We start from the raw sequence: 27,566 nt of genomic DNA on the forward strand, positions 1-27,566 counted from the left end.
AAAGAACCTTTTTACAGTGGAAAGAACCAGAAGATCCTTCCATAGATGTAGGTAAATATTATCCACATCTTACCGAGGTTGGTCTTGCCGTTCCTTTAATGAAATAAATCATAAGGATGGTTCTTGAAGAAACGAACAAAGTCGATAATAAACAGGAGGGAAATCTGAAGATATTCCTCAAGATAGAAGACTCAAGTTACAAAGATTTGTACAGATAAATCCGTTCCAGCAAAGATTCAGGAATTTTTGTTCCTATAAACCAGATAAGAATAAAAAAAAAAAAAAAAATTGCAAATTTCTCAGTCAGCCCTCTCTAGGGCAATCAAGATTGCTCCAGCTAATCGACAAACCCAAGGAAAGTCCTTTTGGGCCCTCCATCCATCCACACTTCTGGAGGCGGGTTTCAAGCCATCTCTGACGGTTATCGGTGGAGATTTAAATCACTCTGCAAGATATGTTTATGCCTACCCGGAGAGAGAAGTCTGTCGTCTTCAATATGCCAATTAATAGTGCAAGATGCGGTACTGGAGGTACCTTGCTCACAGAGAGTCAAAGGGATGTACTATCCTCTGTTGTTTGGCAAGAAAACAGAAGTTTGGCAACCTGTCTTAGATCTGGGATATTTTAAACAAGTACACACTGCTTCCAAAATACAGGATTGAATCTCTTCAATCCATTATCCTGACAGTCCAATAAAACTATTTTCTAGTTCCAATAAACTTAAAAGATATGTATGTATTCCCACACATCCTTAGTACCAACAGTTTGTTTGGTTTGCAATTAAAGACATTCATCTTTCAGCAAGGAAGTGTCTTCAAGACTTGGGAATGTTAGCAGCTACAATAATGATGAAGTGGCCACACTGGCACATGATGCATTTTTGAACTCCCTTTCTTATATTAGTGGGGCAGAGTGTCTCTACAACAGAAAATGGTGATTTTTTTCACATCAATGAAGAATTCTCTTATCTGGTGTTGCAATCAGGATTATTTACTCAATGGATTCTGATTCTGTCCCAATTGACTTATGTTTCAGGGATGCTGATCTATTGGGAGGTGGTGCATGGTGCCAAGACCAGGTGGTTCAGTCCAGATGGCCATGTCACCCCTTAACAAACAATTCAAATCCTTTGGAATTAAGATCCGCCTGTTTAGCCTTTAAAAGCTTTTGCACATCTTCTAGTAGGGAAAACCGAGTGCAACACAACAGTCAATTATACCACAATTTTTCTCCCGGATTTATTGTCAAGCAGCAGTGGGAATACATGCTCTATCCCAGTCTTGGCCGCCTCCTGTTCGGTACTATTTTTCTCCAGTACCAATAGTCTTTCGGTTTCTGAAGAAATTTAAGAAGGAGAAATCAAAACTTCTTTCAATAATTCTATACTGGCTGTACAGACTGTGGTTTCCACTTCTTCCTCTCCAATTATCTCAGACGGAGCAAATGTTTCTCTCGGTCTGTACGAAACTGTTGTCTGAGCCATGGTTATTTCAATCAGCACCTCACAAATTTTGTCTGGTAGCCTGTATATTTAAGGGGAGAGGTTAACTAAGTTGGGATGTTCCAAGACAGCAAGTAAAGTATGAACAAATGTGGTATGCCAGAAAGTCTGGAACCGGTTTCAAGACTTTGTTTCTGGAGACAATTTTGATCCATTCTCCCCATCAGTAAATAATACTTTAAACTTTCTTCAGGTGGGATTTGTCCTTGGTTTTAGCTACAATACCTTGAAGGTCCAGGTGACGGCACTGTTCTCATTTTAAAAAAACTGGAGACAAGTGGGCCTTAAATCCATTGCAGCAATTCTTAAAGGCAGCTCTTAAAATGAAACCTCCTAGAAGAAATGTATATCCCAAATGGGATTTAATGTTGCTGTTGGATTAACTTAGTTTTTCCTCCGTTTTATCCTATGGAAGGCTGTCTCATGTCTATAATATCTGCTAGAAGAATGTCAGAATTGCATGCTCTAGGTTGTGAAGATCTAATCTTTTATCATGATCAAGCTACCCTAACACCAGTGATGAACTTTTTTACCCAAAGTGGTATCAGTGCTCTACCTAGATAATGATTGTCTTTGTCAAAGAAAAAAGGGTAAAATCCAATCTGCCTCTAATACATCCTCTGGATGTGTCATGCTCTTTTAAAAGATATCTGCAGATCACAGAATCTTTCAGACAGTCAACCCATCTCCTGTTAGTTTCTTCTGGTTACAGGAAAGGTTAAGAAACCCCTTATAGGATGTTAACGGCTTGGATTCGGGAATTCACCTGCTGTGTGTAAGGCTAAGGTCTACCTGGCCAGACATTAGCTCACTTAACCAGAAGTATAACTTCATCGTGAGCATTTCTTGCCGGTGTGTCTACAGCCACAATTTTTAAAGCTGCATGGTCCTCGACATATACTTTTGTTGAATATTAGAGTTGACCCTTCAGTCCTTAGCTCTTCAAATGTGGGAAAATCAATTAATTTCTGATCCTACTAATGTTAAAAAATAGTGTTACTTTACCCTCCCTGTTTGTTCTTGCTAGTTAAATCCCATAGTATGCTGCCATGGAAGCACCAGGGAAACAGGAAAATTAATACTTACCTATCGGAAATTTTCCTTTCCTGGTGCATTTCCATGGCAGCATACGAACCCACCCTCAAAACGGGGAGGACTATAGTTACTAGAATACTGGTGGGTGATACTCTCAACAAATTTATAGTTATGGTGTCCAATAGGGTTCAGGGGCGGGGCCACAACCCATAGTATGCTGCCATGGAAATGCACCAGGAAAGGAAAATTTCCGATAGGTAAGTATTAATTTTCCTGTATATACAAGCATATAAAATCTGCTCCTGAATTGGGGCATTAACTTTCTCCTGCAGCACCTCTAATAATAAATGTGCATTGTGATTACAAACAGCAGTCAATAACATTAGCTTATATTTATGAGATTTCTTAAGGTAAGGTAAGCCATGTGTGAAACGTGGAGAAATTGTTTACTTTTGGACAATAGTATAAACAATGCTTTTTTTGGTTGTTTTCTGCTTGCTATCCATGTGTCTCATCAAGGTGGGCACACACCATACAATTAAAAGATCCAATTTTTCAGCAATTCGATAATTTCGATCGGTTGTCCCGAAAAATCGAAAGCTTTTCTTTGTTTTCGATCGTTAAATCTGATTGAATTTCCCTTTTTTTTTTTCTATTTTTGGAGATTGGACATGTTGAGTATTTCAGACCAACATTATCAAGAATTGTATGGTGTGTGATGGATAGTCAATTACTTGATGTACAAATTAAACATAGGTGTGTGGTACATTGGTCAGATTTTTGAATTGTTACAATCAGTGAGAAAAAATTGGTTGCTATTCTTGAATTGAACAGATATTTTAAAAATTGTATGGTGTGTGGCCACCACAAGGTGGCCGTACATCAGGCAACTTGGCGGACGATCGACCATCCAATTTGATTATTATAATCAAATTGGATGAAAATTGGTGCCACCAATTCATGCCCGACCGAGAAAGGTCGATAGTGCATGCTATAAGATGTCTGCCCAAAGTTGGTTGGTCGGGTGTGTGGCGGCGCAGTGGCTGATTTGAGAACGGGCAACGAAACGACGAAACCCCTCTGCTGCCGCCGCAATGTATATATGTGCCCCCCATGTGTGCATTTATACATTACCTGTCCGGTGTCAGCCTCCAAGCGGTTTCCGTCCATCTCGCCGGGTTCTGCATACACTCATACACGCTTGCAACACATAGCATTTGACGTCAGACGCTATGCGCCGCTACAGCTGTTACCCGCCAAGATGGATGGTCACCGCATGGTGGCTGCTACAGGACAGGTAATGTATAAATGCACACATGGGGGAGCACATTTATACATTGGGGGGGGGGGGGTAGCGGCGGGGCGGACGCGGCGGGCTCAGCCAATTTTCAGAAGATTTCATGCTAATGGGAATCGGCCTGTAGTATATGGGCAGCTTCTACAAGAGACACATTTATCTCTAACCAGATTCGATTAGAGATAAATTTGTCTCTTCATCGAATCTGCCCATAATCATCAGGTCTATGGGCACCCTAGGCTAGAGGCCTGCGTGGGTCCACTTTTTTATACCTGCATCCGACCCGCGACCCGCTTTCTGGTGAATTTCATACCCGCAACCCGTCCCGAACCCGCAGAACCGCTACCCGCACCCGACCCGCGACCCGCTTTTTTACATTTTCTTCTAAGGTGCACATTTAAAGTAACATTGGGGAGCTGTAAAGTTAATAAAACCTATTTTTATACACAAAAAGCTAAAGAAAGTTTTTAGCTTGCTTTCACTACCCGCGACCCGCAACCCTACCCGCAACTCGCTACCCGCACCCGACCCGCAGCTTAAATCAATTCGGGTACCTGAACCCGACCCGCATTTCGGGTTACCCGCGGGTACCCGCGGGTACCCGACCCGCTGCAGGTCTCTACCCTAGGCTACTTATAAAAGTTTATACAATATTGTAACATGTAATAACAAAAATATACAATAATGAAAAACAGTATTGTATACGTTGCAGATGAAGAAAACTGTCTATATGTATGAAATGTTGAAACTCAAGTCGTTTGTAATTAGGGGACTGTGTGTGTGTGTGTGTGTGTTTATATAATCTTATAGATATAGGGTACTGGTGATTATAATACTAAGATTATTTTAATGAGATATGTAAGGTAGACATTCTATTTGCAGGCAATGGTAGTTTCGAGTTTGGAAGCGCACCACTTGGGCTTAGGCCAATTTCCCTTTAACATTTAGATTTTACCCAGTCTTCCTTGACAGAATATAATATGTTCCAGAGATGAAAGGGTGCCACATTAATTAGCTCACCTCAGGCTTCTATTACCTCATGGCAAGTGACAGGATCAAGCGTGCAAATGCATCTGCGTTACAACTGCGCATACCAAGTAACTTCATTAAAACAGAGGAGCTTGCCATGAATGCAGAATGACTTGGGTAATGATGGGGCAGTTAAAATAAAGTATTAGCCTATAAAACAATGTTAGCACCTCAGGAGATAGCTGCGAGGCTAGTGTTTTAGAGCCAGATGCTGCACGTTTAAACCAGGTCAGCTTCTGATGTTCCATGATTACAGGGTTTTATATACTGTTTAATTGCCATTTCAGACGAATGCCACCGTTTCAATGGGAGCTCTCGAAGAGCAGCACTGGCACAGCTTTGTGGGTAAAGTAAGGATGAAAATGGAAAATGAAATTGCCTGACGAGGTGCGAGTTAATCTTTATCATGATACAAAAAAAACCTCAAGATTTCGATAGTTTTTTCAAAGGCAATCTGAATGCTTAATTTGTGCATTTGTTCAGACTTCACTGATTAAACATTTGCTGAACTAGGGAGAGATGAGCAGTAGATTCGGAAGCTGTAATTTGCGCATGTAACAGATGTAGCTTATGAGCCGTATGCTGGCCAAATACAAACAGGTTTGATGTTTTAACTAAGTGATGTCACAGATTCAAAAGTTTCTTGTGAACAGGAAGTCTATGGGTCAATATTATACCATGACCATATGTTGTAAATGACACATTTATTTTACACAGTCGGGAATAACACAATCTGCCAGATCAGCCACAATCTGCAATATCACAACACGAGTTGTTTAAAGCAAATGTGAAGGCCTACGAAAAAAAACAAAAAATAGTGAGGTTGGTGGAAGGAAGGTATGTGGAAGGAAGGTATGTGGTAGGAAGGTTTTGGATCCCATATAGCCGTTCTGTTCCTCTCTCTGCGTCCTCGGTCCACTGCTGTCCCCTGTGCCTTTGGAACTCCTTAGAAGGCTTTGGAAGCAATCACGTTCCCAAGTGCTTTCAAAGATGGAACTTGTGCTTGTGCAGTACAGATCTGCTCTTGTTTGGAAGTACTTGGAGATGTGAGCAATCCTGAAGCCTACATGAGGACTCCTGAAGGCGTATTCCACCATTTATTGAATAGTTTCAATGGCGGGGACAGCGGTGGGCCGAAGACATACAGTAGAGCGAGGACTGGGAAGGCTTTATAGCAGCCTTTCTCAAACTTTTTACCCTGGAAGAACCCTTTCAAAATAATTTTCGGATCTCAGGGAACTCCAAGTCCTGCATTAATGGAAAATAAGTCAAGAGGACATTGAGAAGCTAGGGACGTAATTTAGAAACTTTCTAAATCTGCTAGCTGAGGCAGCTCACTTCGAAGGGGAAGATGCCAAGGAACCCCTACAAAGTCCTTAAAGAATTCTGGGGTTCCAGGGAACCCTGTTAATTAATAATTAGTTATACAAGAGTATTCTGGGTGCAGAAATGTGGCTTAATGCAATATTATACAAAGGATGGAAACCACCAATCAGGCCACGACTGCTGAGCTGAGTGTAGACCGTGGCCACACAGGTGGGCATGGCAGAGCTTTTGTGGTGATTTCTAAAAAGAATCACCTGGGCCCATTCTGAGAGGGAGACAGAGCGATCACCTTCCTGAAGAGAAGATGTCTGGACAGGTGAGTATTTGATTCAATTTGGCTTTAGGTACTCTTTAAGCTGAACTACTGACTGGCACCTATTTCTGTTCAAAGAGCCGACCAGTGGCCACTGATAAAGAGCATACTAGCCTACTGAAGTATGTGTTGCAGCGCTTCCACATGAGTTGGGTGGTGCCGCTAGTAAAAAATGTTGGTAATTTACATTACCAATATTTTATTAAGCGCTTACCTGGCACCCATTCTCACTTCAATCCTCCCCTCCTAGTGCCTAAAACTGACCTCACTGCTTGGGCGCCCAATTACAGATAATTTCCCCAGATGTCTATTAGACGCCTAGCAATTCCTGCACCCAAATTACCTGATCCACTGAAGAAGAACCCGTTGTGGTCTATAAAAAGGTATTGAGGGGTTCATACCTTTACAAAACCCATTTCTGCATGTTTAAATAATCTTTATAGTCCATTCAACAGAAAGTATTTACGTTTTTTTATTGAAAAAAGCCAGAGCGAGAAAACCTTAAAGTACGATTTTTTTTTTTCTTTCAAGTGCGGTTTATTAGTTTCATTTTTTTTTATTTAACATCAGCCAAGCACTTTGAATGATTTACAGTAGCGAAGCCCAACTGAAATGTTCCAGTAGGACTGATGTATCCCACTTGGCAGCCCTGTCACCATATCGTTACATGCTGCATGTGACAGGACCACACAGAATCCCATTACTTTACACAGCACATCCTCTGTCATCATAGTCATGTAACTGCATGGCCATAGCCACTGTACAATGTAACACAGCTGTACAACATAAAATAGTGAATGACATTTACAAAACATTCAAATCCCACGTTTGGAAAAATCCTAATTTTTGCATTCTGGCTATAACGTTTGTTGTTGGTTCTATCTATAAACATTTTAGGAGTCACTTTTTAAAAAATAAGTTTATCCTGTATCTGCTAAGCTACGACAATGGCAAGCCCATGAAAATTCATAATTAAAGAAAATTGTACACATCCACCATGTGCAAATATCTATCGTGTATCAGTGCAGTTTCTAGTCTAACTAGCTCTCAGGGTTAGTGTGTAAAAATAACGCACCCTTGCCCCAGACTCAGGAACACTGTTGGGATGCGGTAGCCAGAGGGGCCCCCCAGTATTTGGGAGTCAGACATAGCTGCCCAGTATAGGTGGCTAGATATGGTCCCCAGTACATGTAGACAGAGGCACCCCTAGTATTAGGTAGGCAGCACCCTAAGTGTGTGTACACACATCCAATTTTAAATGGCAACTGACTGACCAATTTTTATTACTTCCATGTAGTATGAGAGCTTACCGACATAATCTGTTTATGATATTTAAAATCTGTTACTACATGAAAGTGGTAAAATTGGCTAATCAGAATGGGATGTCTGTATGCACCTTTAAGCAAAGTACACCACTGAATTACTATAACCCAACAAGGATCCAAAATCGATCCATTTGGCCACAGTTCGGGAATGGGATTCGATGCTGTACAAATGCGTCACTAGCCTCAAGGGTAGCAAAGTATTCTGTCAGGGCCCATTCACACTTGCTGATCGCAAAACGCTAGTGATTTTGCTAGCGTTTTGCTCTGCCGTTTTTTGGTGATTGACTCCAAAAAAATTACCACTCAGACCTGGCGATTTTTTAGTGATCGCGTTTTGCGCTTCTATACCACTAAAACGCGATCGCCGGGAAATCGCCTGAAAATTGTGCAGGCTACGCGTTTGCGTTTAGCGTTGTTGGCGATTTGCGGTGATTAACGCAAATTGCCCAAATGAGAACGGGCCCGTAGACTTTTATTATTCTAGCGCTTTGAAATCCGCTAGTGTTTGAGCGTTTTGCCAAAACGCTCAAGTGTGAATGGGCCCTAACTATGGAGGTGGGCAGAGGGACATTGAGCGGTGCAAGATGGAGCAGGAGGGGTAAAGAGGGAGAAAAAATAGTGCCCAGCAGCATTCAGGCCGAGGTGTTCCAACAAGCCAGATCTCTCGTGGAAGCATGGCGAAGGGTCTGTACACATTAGATTCTCAGCAGAGGTGGTCTATGGTGGCCACCTTGGGTGAGTTGAATCTAGTGTGTGTACAGCGGCAGAGGAGAAAGATAGGAAGTTAGAGAGAAGATTAGCGTTAGGGATAGGTCAAGGATTTTGATGTTACAGAAGGTTTGGGAGTGAGGGTTAAAGTAGATCTATTATGGGGGTTACATAAGGGTAGTTTGGAGATAATATCCCTCGCTGAGATCATGTATGACTGTAATACTTGAGATAGCTAGCAAACACTACAAACCTGATTCTTGGAAAACAAGCTGAAATAAAGTGTGCCTATCCTCCCTTGTTCTGTTATGCCTTCTAATGCTAGGTACACTTGAATTCTTTTACCACTTACACTATCCTAAACTGAACATTCTGAAAATTGCCACTATACTTACACTGCAAATGCACAGAATGAGTTCATGCATTGCTGGAATATTTGTACAAGGATAAAGATACACTGCAAACTTAACTTCATTCCTCCTCACTTTTTGTTTTTCTGCCATGTGTTAAGTGCACATGAACTTGTTTTATTATTAATACTGCACTGAAGCTGCCCTTTCTGAAAAATGTCACTCTACTAACACGGCAATTGTACAGAATCGGCTTGAATTACTCAAATTACTTAGGGCTGGAGATAGTCTCAGTACATGAATGATCCTGAGAATAAGACCTGAGATTCTGAGAACATGACCTAGGTTAATAACACTGCTATCAGATGGGAAATTTGTTTCCAAACCCTTAGTCCTTGTTCACATTACAGGCGTTTTTGTAAAAAAAATTTTTGTAAAATTTTAAGCACAAGTGATTTTTAAAATCGCCCTGAACGCGCTTGTGCAATCATTCTCTATGAGAGAGTTCATATCAGAGCGGTTCGTTTGCAATCTGCTTTGAAAAGCGGTGCTTGGGCCATTTTTGAGGCAATTTGCCTCAACGGAAGGTATAGGAAAAATGTAAAACAATCACAAAATTGCTTTGGCAAGTGATTGCGTGGGAGGTTATTTTTTTCAAAAAATACATTGTATTTACTTTTTCCAGATTTTTTTCCGGATCAAAAGACGGAAGCACTCTGCAAAAGCGCTTAAAAAAATGTTCACAAAAACGAGCGAATGCGCAGAAAATCTACGGAAAACACTTTAAAAAATGGAGAGAAAAAATCCCACCACGGACGAACACGCGTGCCGAACGCAATGCGAACAAGGCCTTAGGGCCCATTCACACGCGTTTCTTAAATTTGCTCCCATTCACTTTCATAATGAAAGCAAATGGGAGCGATTTTAAAAACCGCCAATCAATTGCAAAACCAACAGAAAACTGAAGCGAAAAAAAAAGTTATGATATAATGAATTGGTTGTGTAGTAGGGATAATTAATAGAGCATTAGTAGCAAAGAAAATAGTGACATATTTTTATTTTCAGTTTTTTTTAACATTGCATCAATCTCTAATATTTGCAGTTTACACACTACACTCAGCATTCCAAATGATTTCACAGAGCAGGCTAATGACCTTTTGAACTTTTCTCCGCAGAAAAAACAAAAAACAGTGACAGACAGTTGAGATAAGCTTCAGAAGACAGAGCTCTCTGCAACTATGAAAGTCAGAGAAATCAGTGGAGCTCTATTGCATAGATAACAACTGGAGTTTCTTAATGCATCCTGTACTGGAAACAATATTAGACTCATATCTCTGCTGCTAATGTTTCATTTCTTAGCACATACAAATCATTATATCATAAGTTTATTTTCACTTCAGATTCCCTTTAACTGGCTAATGTTCAACTAAAGTAAAGACTGATGAGAATATTTATGATACTACATTTGCATGAATACACCATCAGCAACCAAGCTTAACCCTTTCCAATCCTATACCGGACTTTGACAATTGGCGGTTTCCTCCATAGGTTCAATGTTGGACAGCTCGATATAGGAAAACTTGCTTCCCCTAGATGGTGCTGTTGCTGGATGAAATCTGTCATAAAAAGTCCAATACTTTGATCCCCTCCAGCATCACGCAGCGCCACATAATAACAGAATTATGCTGGCGTGTCTTCAAGGGGGTGAAGAGACAGCACAAGAGCTGGTGCCAGCCTTGCCCCCTTACCCTAACGCCGGGTTACCGCCTCGCTCTAGAAGGAGGCGTTACAGACCCTCTGGATTGCCGCTACCACCGAAATTTTTATGACCACCCACAGGAAAAATAGGTGCTGTGAGGGACATGAGTGATTGCAAAAAAGGATTTAAAAGGCTTAAAGTAAACCAAAACTTAGTAAAATCACTTCAGATTTAATACTTACCTGAGTAGAGGGAAAGCCCTGGATAGTATAGAGTCTTCTCGTTTCTCCGTCCGGCCTACCGTTCCAGCACTGTCCAGTGTCCACTGATAAAGCTATTTGGCCTGCTCGGTTGAACAGCCATCTGGAACTACTCACGCCCCCAAGTAGGATGAGGATAAGTGCACCACTACTGAGCATGCAGGAGTCCAGACTTGTGAATGCGCAGTACCCATCCTCAGAACTACCAAAGAGCTACTTGACCAAGCAGCTTTACCAGTGGACAACACTGGAATGATAGGCCGGACAGAGAAATAGGAATGCTCTATACTCTCAAGAGCCTTCCCTTCAGGTTTGCTTTAGTAAATTCAAGCTATCAAAAATCCTCACTTAAAAATGCATGGAGGCAACAGCAGTGACACTAAAAGTATTTAAAGGGAACCTAAACTGAGAAGGATATGGATTTGGGTCTCTAATACTTTTAGCCACAGCCCCTCAACAAGCATGCAGATCAGGTGCTCTAACTGAAGTCAGACTGGATTAGCTGCATGCTTGTTGCAGGTGTGTGATTACGCCACTACTGCTGCCAAAGAGATCAGGACTGCCAAGCAACTGGTATTGTTTAAAAGGAAACGTCCATATCCCTCTCAGTTTCGGTTCCCTTTAACCTCTCTAGAGGTATGATTACTTCCGTATTTTAGGGTCTAAAAGCATTGCATTTTTTTTCACAAACTTTTAGACCCTAAAAGCAGGAAAAAAATCAGAGTGTTCAGAGAAATCTGTGGCAGCTCAGCACATTACTCACCTTCGCTGGATCCAGTGCTGCAATCTCCCTCTGTCCACCGGGTGGCACCCCTATAGTGAGATCACCTTCTGTCTTCATGATAACAGAGGGTGATCTCATCGGAGGGATCGAGAGCCTCCGAAGAATGGCTGATGGCCTCTGTATCCTGGGAGAGGTGAGCTGCAGTGGCATGCTAAGAAGCTGTGGGCCCCGGTGCAAGTTTAGCATTGGGACCCCCCAAGCACTCTATACATAACAATTGATATGGCGCACCAAAGCCAATCAAGGACAACCACAGTGTCAGAGGTGTGATGCAAACAAGAGAGAAAGGGGATATCCAGGAGCAACTTCGCCATAAAAAGTCCAATCTTTAATGCAAAACTTTCTTAAAAAACATCAGAAGGTAAAAAAACAAAGCAGCAATACTTAACGTTGTGAGGTAGTGCAGGAGGTGCAGAGGCTGGTCGACGATCGTTTCGCCCCGCTATGAGGGCTTTCTCGAGACCGTATGACCCCTTGTGCCTGCCACCATCTGTATATACTGGAAGCCACACCCCCCACTTACCACCTAACCAATGGCAATAAGTCCCTGAAACAGGCTCACCTGTAGTGAATAATACTCCGTTGACTCCCCTTACGTAACTTCCTGTGCGTCCTCTCGGCATGTGCTTCCTCTTAGTGGAACGCACACACTTCCGCATACATCTGCGGAGTCTCGAAGCGCTGTATCCAATGATACATTTACGTCTTATACAAAGCTACGTAAGTCCTAACCGGGATTATCGCCATCTTGTGGAGCTTTTCAAAATTACTTCATCTTGTATATGTTATTACTATACGAGTGAATTACAATGCCACCTAGTGGTCTACTTGAAAACTACATACCCACATATAAAACTGTCAATGAAAGGCCAGAGGATTTTTACTGTGGCTCCCAGTAAACACAGACCGCACAATAAGAAGCATACAAAACATATATTGATCATGAACAGTTAAAAACATAAGTAATTAATCATCTAAATAATCATATCTATAAATGCCAGGAATATTAAGTAAATATGACCTCAGTGGGAATAGCAGTGGAGAAAAACTCCAGTCAATCATTACATATTTCATCAATCAACTTCTTTTGCAATACACAGGTGAGGTGAATCTATGTCTATATATATACATTTTCATGAACCTCAATATCTCACGCTAGGTAGGTCGGGTTCACCCCAAACCTAACCCAGATTGCTAAATCATTGGTTCAAATACAACAACATGACAAATAGATCGTACCACCCCTCGACACTCACTATGGACAAAGGGGAAGGTTCTTTGCTCTACCCCCCTCAGATCCATCTGCTCATAGTGTCACCCTTAAAGAAAAACACCCATGTCTATCCTATCATTGAAACCTACTGGGCCCTCCGTACCTAGTCTAATAATCCATCTACTTTCTATTTGTAGCAACTTTTCATCTCCATTATATCCCCCTCTTAGATCTTCACTGAATTTATCAATCCCGAAAAATCTCAGGCATTCTGGGTTACCCCCATGAAATTTTATAACATGCTCAATCAACCTCTTTGAACCCTTCCCATTACCAATGGATCTAAAGTGCTCAGAGAACCTTTCTCCCATTGGTCTGGTTGTCTTTCCTATATACATGAAATTACAAGGGCATGTCACTGCATACACCACCATTTCTGTCCGACAATTGAAAAAATGTTGAATCTCATAATTTTTGTTTAAAAATGAGAACCTTGTTCCCCGTTTAAGGTATCTACAGTACATGCACCTATTACACGGGTAATTCCCCAGAATTCTAGATCGATTTAACCATGTTCTAGTTTGCTCAGTTCTGTATTCACTTTTCACTAGATGGTCTCTGAGATTCTTACATCTTTTGAATGAGATACAAGGTGGTTGAGAGCATTTATCTTTGAGTAGTGGATCTGTTCTCAAAAGTCCCCAATTTCGTCTAATAGCTCCTGCAATATGTTCTCCTAAGGGGGAATGTGAAAAGTGCATAAAAAAGCAATCCTTCCTAGATTTTTCTTTTTTTCTCAAAAGATTTTTTCTTTCCAACTTATCCACTCTGGCCACTGCCGAATTTAGCACTTTCTCCTTGTATCCACGAACCCTGAATTTTTCCTTGACTTCCAATATCTGCTGTTGCCCTACTGCCTCACTTGTATTGTTTCGTTTCATACGTAGCATCTGGCTAAATGGCAGGCTGTCTTTCAACCTAGTCGGGTGATAGCTTTCACCATGTAGTACCATATTGGACGCTGTGGCCTTTCTGTAAGTACTTGTGGTAATCTTGTTATCCACCACTGTCAGCTTCAAGTCCAGAAAATCCAATTCTAAATTCCCCCAACTATAGGTCAGATGTAAATTAATGTCATTCTGATTTAAGACACCAATCCAATCTTGAAATTCCATTTGGCTTCCTGCCCAAACTACTAGAATGTCGTCTATGTATCTGGCCCAGAGGCGGACCCGAGCGGCACCCCAACCCCTCCCGGAAAAAACCTGCTCGAGCTCCCAATGTCCCATGAAGAGGTTGGCAAACGTAGGGGCCACAGGGGTCCCCATCGCTGTGCCAACCTCCTGATGGTACCACCGCCCGTCGAAGAGGAAGGAGTTACCGGTCAGGACCGCCTCTAGGCCAGACAGCACAAACGAATTCTCCTCTGGACTCTCCTGTAACAAAGGCAGGAATGACTTTACAGCCACTAATCCATCATTATGTCTAATCCTGCTATATAAAGAGGTAACGTCAATGCTTGCCAATGCATAGCCTTCCCTCCAATCAAATTCAGAAAGCTTATTGAGGACATCAGTGGAATCGAGAAGGAAGGATGGGAGTGCCTCCACAATCGGTCGAAGTTTGTAATCTAGGAATTGCGAGAGACGTTCAAATACTGATCCAATTGCCGAGCAAATAGGACGTCCTGGAGGACACTCCAAGTTCTTATGCACCTTCGGGATGCAATACCATACTGGCTTCCTGGGATTCACTGGAATAAGTTTGTTTGCCGAACAACGGCTCATGATACCCATCTCCACAGCCCCTTTGAGTAGGTCTTTTAACTTCTTCATATGACTCTCCGTGGGGTCTGTGCGTAGTTTCCTGTAAGTAACTCCATCCTCTAATTGACCCAGGCATTCTGCCTCATACATGGTTCTTGGCCACAGCACAATATTTCCACCTTTATCAGAAGGCTTGATTACAACTTCCTTTTGTTTTTTTAACCATACTAAGGCCTGCTTCTCTCCTGCTGTAAGATTTTGCTTTGGTTCTGGATAAAACAGTGCTCGAACTTCCTCTCTAACCCTATCACAGAAAACCTCTAACACAGATCCTGGGGGAATTTGTGGGTTGAACTTAGATGTAGGCCCTATATACGAAGGGACCTCAAGCCCCCTGTTGGAAAAGATCTCTTTATCTTCCCCCGTGTCCTCACAGATCTCTCTGATCCAGGACTGTTCATCCTCCGAGAATTCCCCACTAATGATCAAAGGAATTGGAACCCTATCGGGGGGCGGGGGTTCCCTATAAAGGCCAAGTTTCAGAGGTGCATGGAGGGGATGGGAAACTGTGTGTTAATAATCAATAATTCAAATCAACTATAGAAGTGAATATTATTAGCACAGGACCAATAAAGAGCTAATACTGTGTTTGAGAGGTGGGCCCCTCTAGCCCAAGGGCCCCGATGCAGTGGCTACCTCTGCACCCCCTATTGCTACGCCACTGGTTGCAAACGCCCCCTGTACAAAGACTACATATGACTTCTGATGGCTACTCCGAGTCAGGCTCGGATTTACTGCTCTGAGCTGCAGATTTCTTGCCCAAGACTCGGGGTTACCGCTACTGAGGTTAAATGAGTCCACTCCAGGTTTGCAGGATCACTTATGTTCTCCATTGAATTCTAGCCAGGGGGAATCTTTGATAAATCAGGTCCTCCTTTATTAACAATATTTTCTGAAGCCAGAAGAACCATATTGTTCTCGTAGATTAATTGACAGGATTAGGAAGGGCTGCATTAGAACTGTCATTCGGCTCTGCTGACAAGTTCAGAGAGATTAGAGGATGTGTAAGGAAGCTCTGCATTTCCTGATTTGACAAGCCAGGCTTCAAAGTATGACCAGGGAGTCATGGTTCTTGTTTTATGCTGAAGTGTTCTCCCTCTGCATTTTAATTTTGCCTTCCAGATCATTGAAATTCCTGGTCATGTCCAATATTTCCTATTCAATTCTAGCGTGTAAATATTGTGTTAATGTAATCTGTCTTCACAGGAATGTAAATGTAAACCGTTTCGTATTGCTTTTTAGTAATGTCCTCGGTGTCCTCAGCCGCATGTAACCATTACCCTGGCCGTAGAAGCAACTTGAGTTTTCCATTACATTTTAATATAAGCTGTGTTTATCAAAGAACCGAGAAATGTATGTTTTGCTTGTAGCAACCATTGAACGCTAAACGGCATTTCTGAAAATGAAGGCAAGCTGTAGCATGAAAAGAGCTATATGTTGGGGTGAGTTCAGGGATGGATTAAGATGTATCGGGGGCCCTAGGCAAGGTAGTAGATTTGCACCCCATTGTGGTCCTTTTGGTAACCTGAAATGAAGAGAGGTCAAAGAAGGTGCCTGTTGGGACTCTTGACACCTGCTAGGCCTCAAGCACCTGCCTAGGTAGCCTGGTGGATGATCCTGCTCTAGGTGAGGTACAGTGAGTGTACTGCTGTGCATTCAGATTCCCTTTGTGCCCTAGATCCCACTTTAAAGTCCAGGGCCCCTATTCAACTTATTTTTCTCTGTAGTTTTCTCACTGGAGTTGTTTTCACGCTTTAACAATAAAACATCATTTAGGCCCCCAGCCAACAAGGAAATACTCATAATAAGTTTGATATTACTTCTTTACCTACTATTTTTAATTGCCAGAAGCTGAATAATTATTTTGTAGAAAAGATTAAATTGTATCTTCTATGAGAAAACTCAAGAGAAAAGTTTATCAAATAGATTCCCAAGAGTCAAAATACTTTTGGAGAACAATTCCACTGACTCAAACTATGTAAGCCCCAGCAAGAAAAAGGGCCCCCTTCTTAACTCTGTCCCATAAGGACAACCTCCTATGCACCCACAGTAGCCACCTCTCATCCTTTATCTCCCCATGCAGAGAAGTGCAACAGTGGTGTGATGGTTCTGGCATCAGCACCTCATGGCACAGTCCAGAAACAGACAGCATCCCATGACGGATCCAGTAACAGAGAGCAACCTATGAAAGACTTCAATAACAGCCACTGTACCCAGAGATGGGACAAGGTCCTCCAGCACCCAAGGCTGAGACACCAAAGTGCGCCCCTCCATCCCTCCCACCCCAGCCATCACACACTCATAGCTATTAGACTAAGAGCCGCCCCAGGGCCCCCAACCCCACAACAGCTTCATCTCTTGTTATCTGGCTTGCAGTCAGTGCCATTAATCCCCTTTCTTTATTTCTCCCTGCTTCAAATACAATAGGGGAATGATAGCTGAGTGAGTTATGTGTCCTCTCCTACACTGCGCCTGAGGCTGCAGCCTCTCTCGCCTCTGCCTCAGCCAGGCCCTGACTGTTCCCAGCCCAGTGACACTTGGAGAGTATAGAGCAAGGGGCCAAAGATGAGTTGTGGTCCTTTAATAATTGACATCACATGTTGCCAGGCTGCACTGCACGGGTTGATCTAGGGTATGGCCAGCATAGTTTGTGTCCTTCATAGTGCACCCTAAATTCAAGGACCAAGGGGACAAGACAAGCTTTCCATACTGTACATATGCTTCTGCCCAGTAGTTACGCCACTGGCTCTGATTCAGTAACATAACACCAGCCAAATAGGAAAACTATTCCTCTTCCATATCCTAGCAACATGCTTCTCCCTTACATAGCTACCCCCAACAGCTTTTCAACCTCCAATAGTAAAAGATGGTATTCTCCTTCCATGTACTAACAAACCCTCCTCTAACCAGAGCTGGATCGTGCACGAAACAACTTGGGCAGGTGCCTAGGGCCTATTTGGTGTCCAGGGGCCTAGCTGGCACCTTTTCTGATCCCCATAACCTATCTTACCTTACCAAAGAAACCAGATGGGCAGCAGGGGGAGCAAAATTTGCTCTCTTGCCTAGGGCCCTATTTTAAGTTAATCCTTTGCTGCGGTAGAGGTAGTGTGTGCTAGGCTGCCATATTGTTAGATCAGCTAAGAAGTATTTATGTCACAATTACTGCAGAAAGGTCTGAAATACTCACCTAATCAAGAGATTCCGTTCCAAGATCACCTTAGCTAGCACAAAAATTAATAAGGCTCACATTCCAGTGCATACAATTTGTATTGCATATGCTTATTGCTTACAAGCCATCTCAGATACATACTTATAATATAGCCTAACAGCAAAGGAAAGAAACAATCAATCCCAGATAGCTTGATTCCTCGTATCACACAGATGCTCCTGTTCAGACAAGTGTACAGGAACACAGTGCACAGGGAGATAAACCAGAATTGGAACAGGTCAGAACAATGAATTGAAGGTATAACTGCTATGAATAAGGACCCTTAGAGGTTTTAAATGCGTAAGCAATTGTTCTGTCCTTCAGTTACCTTAACACTGCAGAATTAATAAATAATTGCTTTTAACTGGAACCTTATTCTCCTTCCACTGTTCTGACCTGCTCATTTTCAAGGTTGCATCTATGCTCGCATGAGTCCATCGGAGGTAAAGCAGCACAGGAAGTCCTATAAGCACTACCTCAAAAGTTTCCTCTTTCCAAAGTCACAGACTTACGTTGATATTATTATTTCGTATTTATATAGCACCAACATCTTCCGTAGCACTGTATATAGTATATTCGAACATTATAACATTATAAACATAAAATAAGTCTATACAAAGTAATATATACTGATATACTGCAATATGCTGCATTTGTAACGTGCAGGGAAAATCGGTTATGACGTTTGAATATTAAAAGTCTGTTTCATCCAATCCCTTCTTCAATCCCTTGTTTATAAAACATGACAGTTCCCTATCACACAAGACACAGATGCTTTTCCCTCATGTTAACTAATCCCTCCAGCATGAAAAATGAGGTGTCGCAATAGTCCACAATGTAAATTGTGGCTATGATGGGGCCAACCAAGTAATATGGGTGCCAGAGGCGCTAGAATTTGGCTATCCTATAGTGGAACTTTGGCTAGTGGCAATACACGAACAACAAGCTGCAATAGTGGACTATAAGTGGTGCTCCACGGAATTCGGCTAAAATGTAGCTGAGTTCTGAAATGCAGTGAAGGTCTGTAAGTAGCTCTCAAGTTGTAACCCTCTAAAAGAGGGTCACAAGATTTTCTAATGCATTTCTATGTGTGTGGTGACTTCAACATCTAAGGCTAAATTTCGCCTTAGATGTTAGCTTGTGGAACTAAAACGGTGCATGATGAGAGAGGAACTGAAGCGCTGAGATGGTCGCATCAGACTGGTTGCTAGGCGACCAGGTACACAGAGCAGTGGAACTTTCCAGAAGCCCCGCACGGCCTGTCAGGGAATACAGCGCAGGCGCGGAGGGGCAGAGCGTGGGAGATCTAGCTGGAGGGAACTGGTTGTAGCCAGTTCAGAGCCCCCCAGAGTGTGAGTCAGAGAGGAGCGCTGAGAGGAGTCAGGAGGCTGCGGAGAGAGCGGGAGAGGAGGCAAAGGGGAGAACGGCCGCAGCAGTCACCCCATGAGGTAGAGGGGACCCGGCGGCACTACAGAGGCTACAGCAGAGTGAGGAAGCCAGAGGCAGCGAGTACAGACCAAATCCAAGCTAGCCCGGAAAGATAGAGACTCCGGCAACCCAGATGAGTATAGGCCTTAGAGCCAACTACAAGCCACAGTGTGTGTTCAGATAGAGGCCAGTGTTCAGTGGAGGTTTGCTGAGATGGAAGATAGCAACCCAGAGTACTGAAGAGGCATATGGTGATCAAAGTGGTGATACTAAAGACTGCCTGTGTGAGAAAGTTTTAAAGAAGCAGAGACAGTGTGATGATAATTCAGTTGTTGATCAAGATAGAGCTGCCAGCTAAAGTAAAGGAATCTGCTGCTGGCTATATGAAGTATATTAAGTGGGCAGGCCTTGCTGTCATCAAAGACATTATCAGCCTCCATTAAAGAGAATCTGTATTGTTAAAATCGCATAAAAGTAAGCATACCAGTGCGTTAGGGGACATCTCCTATTACCCTCTGACACAATTTCGCCGCTCCTCGCCGCATTAAAAGTGGTTAAAAACAGTTTTAAAAAGTTTGTTTATAAACAAACAAAATGGCCACCAAAACAGGAAGTAGGTTGATGTACAGTATGTCCACACATACAAAATACATTCATACACAATCAGGCTGTATACAGCCTTCCTTTTGAATCTCAAGAGATCATTTGTGTGTTTCTTTCCCCCTGCAGCTATCTTCCACTGAAGTGTCAGGCTGTTTCTTCCTGCAGAGTGCAGACAGCTCTGCCTGTATGTAATTCCTCAGTATGTAAAAAGCCCAGCCAGCTCAGAGGAGGATTTATCCAGCTTGTAAAAGATAAGAGAGAAGAGAGAAGCTGTCCTAATCTAAATAATACACAGGCAGTGTGAAGAGAGGGGCCTGGAAGGGGGAGTTCATAGCAGAACCACAACACTGAAGAACTTGGCAGCCTTCCAGACACAGGCTGACAAGTCTGACAAGAGAGAGATAAGTTGATTTATTACAGAGATGGTGATAGTAGAACGTGCTGCAGTAAGCCAGAACACATTAGAATAGCTTTTGGAACTTGTAGGATGATAAAAAACAGGATGCAATTTTTGTTACGGAGTCTCTTTAAGTTCCCCGCAGAGTTGACACAGCCAACTGCTCGCAGTGGATTTAGAGACATAGTTCCTGTCAGTCTGTTTCAAGTCAAGAGTTAAAGTTCATGTGCTCTTCAGCTGCTGTGTTCGGAAGTTTTACCAGGAGTCCGATATTAGAAGTGAACCAAAGTGTTATTTATGTGTGTTACTAAGTGCACAGTCTCAGAGAAGAGAAAAGATAACAAAGGCCATGAGAATAAAGAGAACCTGTCAGTGAGAGATAATTGAGTCTGCGACTTGTCAGCATTAAAGAAGATAAGTGAGGGAGGATTTTCATTGCATCTATTGTTGCTAAAGTGAACTGAAGTGAAAGGTGAAGTGACGCCTGACAAAGATACAGAGTCAGCTAAGTTGGATTACAAGTTTTGCAACGTTACAAAATTAGAGCTTATTCAGCCAAAAGTTCAAATTGCATATAAAGAGAGTTATATTGTGGGAGGGTGATATTGGTGGCATAGCTGGGTGCATTGGTCACTTTTGTGCTTTATTTTCCTTATTTGTATTTTTATAACCCTCTTTGATTATTTAATTTATATTTTATTTTGTTTGTTATTTTGGGAGGCCCTATCCAAACAGGTGGTACTTAAGAGTAGAGTGAGTGGAGTGATATGGTACAAAGGGTAAAGAGTCTGAGAGGTCTTCTGAGTAAAGTAAACATTCTTTTTGATGCCATATTGCCAACCAACGAACTGTGGAAACTGTTCAATACCATTATATTTTTCTTTGTTGAAATGAGTACCATATTGAAAAGAGTTACGAGTTCCCCCTAGGTTTTGCTGAGCAAAATAGCTTGGACTTAGCTACAAGGCACTGAAAACTGTTTAGGAACTAAATTGCTCAGTAGACCTTTCCCATCCCAAGCCCCTATGCCCCAGCAATGGTACTGTGATGTAAACATGCTGTGAAGTGATTATTGTACAAGAAGACCTTTGTAGCTCAACTTTCATATATCATTTCTATGTAACTTAACCTTTTTATTCCGCAGCTTTTACCGGTGCACCGGCTGTGAAAAGGAGAAGATTGTGTATTTTGACCTGTGCAAGGGAGGTGCATTGTGTTGTTGAAGTGTTTCTGGTTGACTGAAGCTACCAGTGGCCACTGTTAGGTCACAAATAAATCTTTGATAATTGCATCTGAGTCAGTGTCTGGTGGATTCCCCCTCAGCCGGGGCCGAGTGCTAACAGATAAATCGGGTTAAAAGGGTTCAGCTGTCATGAAACTGAACCCAGGATATTGGCTCCGGAAATCAGTAAGTAGCACTCGGAGTTCTGCTATCATGTAGCCGTTATCGGTGGAAGCATTGGTTGCAGAGCCCGATCATCCACAAGGCAACTTAAAGAGAACCAGAGACAAAACACCCTCATGTATTTTACCATATATATCAATGGGAACATGACAGTAAACCCCTACCCTGGTCTTTGTTTAATCCTGCACTGGTTAGTCTGTCTATTATTAGCTCTGATAAGAATCCCCGACTGAGCATTCAGTCTAGCTTTGCCCCAAATGATTATTGCTTCTGTGATGTCTTTTCAAGCCCAAGCGTGCCCCCTTGTGGCTCTGCTTTCCTGCTACGAGGATACATAGCAGGAATCCAGAGCCAGGAGGGGGAGACTAACCAGTGAAGAATGAAACAAAGAGCAGAGTAGGTGTTTACTGTCATGTTCCCATTGATATATATGGTAAAATACATGAGGGTGCTTCATCTCTGGTTCTCTTTAAGCACTTGCCTATGCCCTGGAGAGAGACTAGATGAAAACTGCAATCCAGGCAAAATACAAATTATGTGTCTCTGGTGAGGGAGTGTTCTTTTGTACAAGTGTGCCTAGGGCAAGACCACCAGCACAAATTTCCTATGGGGCTGCAGTGGTGTAGATACAGTGCAGTGGGTCCCAGTGCAAATTTAACCCTGGGCTCTCTTTCCTACCTCCCCCTCCACTGTATGTAAAATAATTCCATAATCAAGACCACCAAAAATGGCTTTTTATGGAAAGATTTGCCTTCTACCAGTAGACAATTTTTCATAAAAAATGCAGGATCACTTATGTTCCATAACGTTACTTGGCTTAAGAAAAATGCGTTATATAAGGCCAATGTGTTATTGAGCAGAGTTTACTCACCTGCTTGACCCAAGGCTTGACATTCTTGTTTAGTCTAAGCTCCCTGGTTTGTGCTTCAGTCAAACCAAGACATTTTCCAATATACCGATCAGAAAACCCAATCTGCTTGGCCCTCCTCAGTGTCTCTTCTGGCAAAGACTCACTGCAATACACAAGCACAGTCATTCAAAAACATAGGCCACAATTCACTACACTACTAGTAATGTAAGGCAGGTGAAAAATCACTTCACATCTATTGGTATTTTAAGTGTGAATTCACTAAAGAAGCTTGTCTTATTAACATCTAGTGATAAGTTTTCACAGTGCTTAAAGGACAACTATCAAAGTGAGCTAAATTCTAAATGCCACATACATTTCCAGTTATTACTAGCAAATAGCAATACAAGGGCTTGTTTTCATCTTTTCATTTGTGTGAAGAAAAAAATGACAGAGAAGAGTCACTGTGGGCATTGCTATAGAAGACTGTGCCCAGCATATCCAGCATACAGAGACATACCTCGCTAGCAGTAAAACTGTGAGAAAAATGTGTTCAAATTGATATAAAGCAAAAATATAGCTTCAACTAGTGTGTAAATAATCATCACCTGCAGCTCTGTGCTTTCCTGTCTGTTTGTCTCTCTCTGCCACACAGTCTAAAGGAAACAGTGTACAGCTAGGGAGAAGTGTAAACGAGCTACATATTACAGCTCTGCCTCCCCCCATTCAGCTGGTATAAACAACGCTATTTTTTCACACACACTGTGCTGAGAGACCTCTGAAAGGGTTTCGAGTGTTTCTGGCTTAGAGCTCTAAATGAATGAGGTAATTACAATTTATTTGATAGTTGTTCTTTAAGTTATCCCCTCTGTAGTTATTCTCACTTGCAGTAGGTAGGGAGGGGAGGAGCACATGCATACAAGATGTAGTTCCACCCCACCTGCTGCCAGGACAATTACAGCTAGCCTGCGTAGGACAGAAAGGGAAGGGGAGAGAGAGGTTGTGGCTGTGGCTGTGTGTGTGTGTGTGTGTGTGTGTGTGTGTGTGTGTGTGTGTGTGTGTGCGTGCGTGCGTGCGTGCGTGCATGTGTGTGTGTGTGTGTGTGTGTGTATATATATACACATATGCCTTGTGTCTCTCCCTCCCTCTCTCTCTCTCTCTCTGTGCCTTCTGTGTTTATTTCTGTCAATACAGAGTCCCCTTCTGCATAAAAAATAAAGCAGACAGCTCAAAATGCTTCACTTTACATTCCAGTCTGTAGTAACACTCCACTTAACGACAGCTCTGGCCAGGTGATAACTCCTCACACACTTTACACTTGCATTCCTCTCTGTGAATTAGCATCTTGTCTTTAAGTTTAGAATTGTGTTGTTATTTTGAGGATTGAAATCTTAACTTTAGAAATCTCTCCTTAACTTAAAGACAGAATCCTTATTTTAAGGTTTGCCTAGGGTAAATTTCTTAGTGAATACTACATGCTTCATCGCCATGGTGATAACAGTAAATACAGCACAGAATTGTTATTAAAGACTAGAGATGAGCTTAGTGAATACTGGTCATAGTTTGTTTTCTTATTCTTAAGTCATAGTTATGAACATAGTTACCCATCAATAATCAGATGGAGAGTGACAACAAGGCATAGGTAAGAATCAGAATGCTGAGAGCAGTGTGAAATATAGTTTTCCTGAAGCCCGGCAATACTTTACTCCTAGCACTGATTTAAGCCTGAATGAGCCTCATTACTGCTATATTAAGGCAGTCTGCTTCTCAGTCCAACGCCACTTGTATCAAGCCTGCTTGATGTTTGCTTAAGATTTCATTTCCTTTGAAAGTTCCTGCACTCTTTACATGCCGTGTTCAATAATACATGATAAAAGACGGATGAATAAAATTCCACTTAATGAGTGAGTTTTCACCTGTCAAAAGCAGAGCCAGGGGAATGATGGGAGGCACTGGCCGTACGCCGGATGCATCCCAATCGCCCAGGCACCAGCTAATGTCCCTCATGCCACCTTGTCCTTCTCGCTGCTGGTGTTAGTGACAGAGCTGATCATCCAAGACTCTGCGCAGGCCATAGTACAAAGCACGCCCCGCAACATCCAGTCTCTTCTAACTTTAAACAGACGTATCACTGAGGACATTTTTATCCCCATATTTAAATCATAAGAAAACTTATCAATTATACATCTTATGCAGATACGGTTTCCTACAGCGAGCTTGGAGATTATAACACACACATGTTGTGGTTTAAGCGTATTCTATTTAATTATAATTCAGTGTAGGCATAGGATGGTTCATGCAGGAGAAACGCACAGTTCAAGTTAACTTTAAACACCAAAAGCTCTTAGTCTTCATGGGAATATATAATAATATAAACTTTATTTATTATTTATTGGATGAGTCTATGGTGAGACCATTCAAAAAGTCGGGCTTTTTTTAAAGCACCTAGTGTAATTGAAATTTGGCCAAGAGATCTGGCAATTCTAAAAATACCCAAGGCTTCATTAACAGTTGGGCGTTTCCAGTGCAACGTAACGGCCGCATTGCAATGCAACCCCTGTGCAATGTTTACAGTGCGACCATTGTAGTATAATGGCATATGGCATCGCAATGCAAAACACACACGTTAACAGTAAGAGTGAAGCATACTGTTTATTGAATGTATGCTTCACTGTTTGCGACACAACAAGCAGATAACATGTGGTGTGACTTTCCTTTTTGGTTGTGTTCTTGCTTTCACAAAGAACACCACACTCACTGTGAACCTAGCCCAAGAGTAGCATCCTACTTTTTAGCAACAGAACCTTCAGTCTGCCATTTTTTGAGACCCCTATAAGATCTGAAGAACAGCCAGTAATATGGACATCATAACTTGTATGTGATGATGGAGAGAAAATTGACCATGTTTGCTGTATGTGTGGCTGTATATATGATATATGGGCGAAACGGCTGTAAGGGCAACCGATCTGGAATCACCCTGGTGCCATTCTTCTCTGCCTAGTCCATGACCTGCCACCACAATTGGTCACGCAAGTATACCTGCACTGCTCCTCTGTCGCTCCTCGCATGCTTCCTTGCTTCGCTTCAAGCTGAGATATGATGCCATGTGATGTTGAGACTGTACACAATAGGGTCACAAGTTTTGCCGAACGCCATAGATGTGATGAGTGTCAGGTTCCAATAAAGTGGTGTTAGAGTGTATGTGTAGCTGTGTTGCTTAACCGCTTCCGGACCGTGATAAATGAAATCTACACCCTGTTTGTGGCTGCTTATTCCTGCTAGGACATAGATTTCAATTATCACGCCATGCAGACCCGCCGCTCTCGCCGCTCGTGCGGATCTGGCCCTCGCTGCATGCCCCTCACTCTGCCGTCACCAGGCCCAGATTTACAGTACATTACAGGAGCCTATAGGCACAGATGTCATGGCACCTCAGACTTTGCCCTCCATGAAGATACCCGCCGAAAAACCTGCCGAACAGTGTGCTGGCTAGCCCAACTGTCACTTCTCCCTTACTTCCTTTGCCCGTCATAGGTAGCTACAGGTGCCCATTAGTATTAGGTAGCAAGAAGTACCCTCAATATAAAGTAGCTAGAGGTGCCAGCAAGTAATAGGTAGCTAGAGGTGCCCAGACTGAAGGGAGATCTCAGCAGTAGAATGCCGAGCTGGGTAAGTAACCTCTCATCTACATTCTCATCAGGATTCTGCATAGGGAAGGAAGAAGGGACGCACTTGGGGAAGGGAGTGAGCAGCCTTTCTATCATCAGGCGCCTGTAGGCACGTGCCTACAGTGCCTTATGGTAAATCCGTCCCTGGCCATCGCTATGACGGCAGAGCTCTGTTTCATTGGCTCCTGACCCCATGATCACTGTAAGTTGTGTGCATAGTGTGCATAGCATGCTTCTTATTTTCTCTTTCCTGGTCCCCATATCTTACAAGATCCTAGCATCAACCCTGCAAAATATTAAGAGATCCAAACTAACATTTTTTACTTTTAGATGCAAATTAAAACTATAGGTTCCCAGGAAAATCCTATTTAGGATTAGGACTAAAGATACAATTTTTTATCTTATTATTCGTTTCTTTTCACTAGTTTTGCTTTAAGTAGGTCAGCTGCTAGAAAAAGCGATTTGCTAATCCTGCCTTTTCCTTAACAGTTCTTATTAGCAATTAGGAGATTATTACCGTATTTTTCAGACCATAAGACGCTCCTGACCATAAGACCCACCTAGGTTTAAAGGATGAAAACCAGGGGAAAAAATATATACTAAACCTGGTGCATCCATGGTGAAGGGGCATCTTGTGGATTATGCCCCCTGAGTACCTCTTGTGTCTCCCTGTGTCCCCCCTTGTGTCTACCTCTGTCCTCCTCTATGCCCCTTGGTGTTCCCTTGTGTCCTCTGTCCCCATGTGTCCTCCTCTGCATGGGCACAATACAGGGAGTCCCCAACATTGCGGCGGGTTGGAGCTTCGTATTGGCAGGTGTTCACAAGTCAGGAACTCCCTGCATTTGGACTATAAGACGCAGTGACTTTTTTTTCTCCACTTTTGGGGGAGAAAAAGTGAGTCTTATAGTCCAAAAATACAGTATATCTTTTTTTCTTTTTTACTTATTTCCCATTGGACTCCTTTGGTTTGGCATTTCACCCTAACTGTGGCAACCTCATTCCATCATTCTTATACTTTTATGCTTCACTTTGCTATTTCCCATTTTTTTATAAAAAGGAAAAGAACAGTGTTAAAGTGAGATGAAAAGCTGGGTTCAGTGTGATGAAAAGATTCTGCAGTCTTTCTAGACACTGCGAATTGTCCTCCATGGCATCTCTTTCAGAACAATGAGGACAAGTGGTATTGTGGAAAACTGCAGCTATCACAAAGCAAACGCGGCCCAACACCAAGCAAGGCAGATGAGATAATAAACTAATCGCTGTTTTTTCTTTGCCTGATGTTTACGTGTTTCTTTTGCATCTTCCTCTGGAATGTTTCTATTAATGTGACCTTTATTTGTATAC

At 42.4% G+C, this 27,566-nt stretch overlaps 1 protein-coding gene across 1 annotated transcript in view; it reads right to left on the reverse strand.

Annotated features, from left to right (window-relative positions):
* Positions 1-27,566, reverse strand: part of CPS1 (carbamoyl-phosphate synthase 1) — a 204,067-nt gene that overhangs the window by 78,096 nt on the left and 98,405 nt on the right. Inside the window, exon 22 of the mRNA XM_068245395.1 lies at positions 22,579-22,720. Coding sequence (XP_068101496.1) covers positions 22,579-22,720 — 142 coding nt within the window. The remainder of the gene's footprint in view (positions 1-22,578; positions 22,721-27,566) is intronic.

This window comes from Hyperolius riggenbachi, chromosome 7 (genome assembly GCF_040937935.1).
Source record: "Hyperolius riggenbachi isolate aHypRig1 chromosome 7, aHypRig1.pri, whole genome shotgun sequence".
NCBI classification, from domain to species: domain Eukaryota; kingdom Metazoa; phylum Chordata; class Amphibia; order Anura; family Hyperoliidae; genus Hyperolius; species Hyperolius riggenbachi.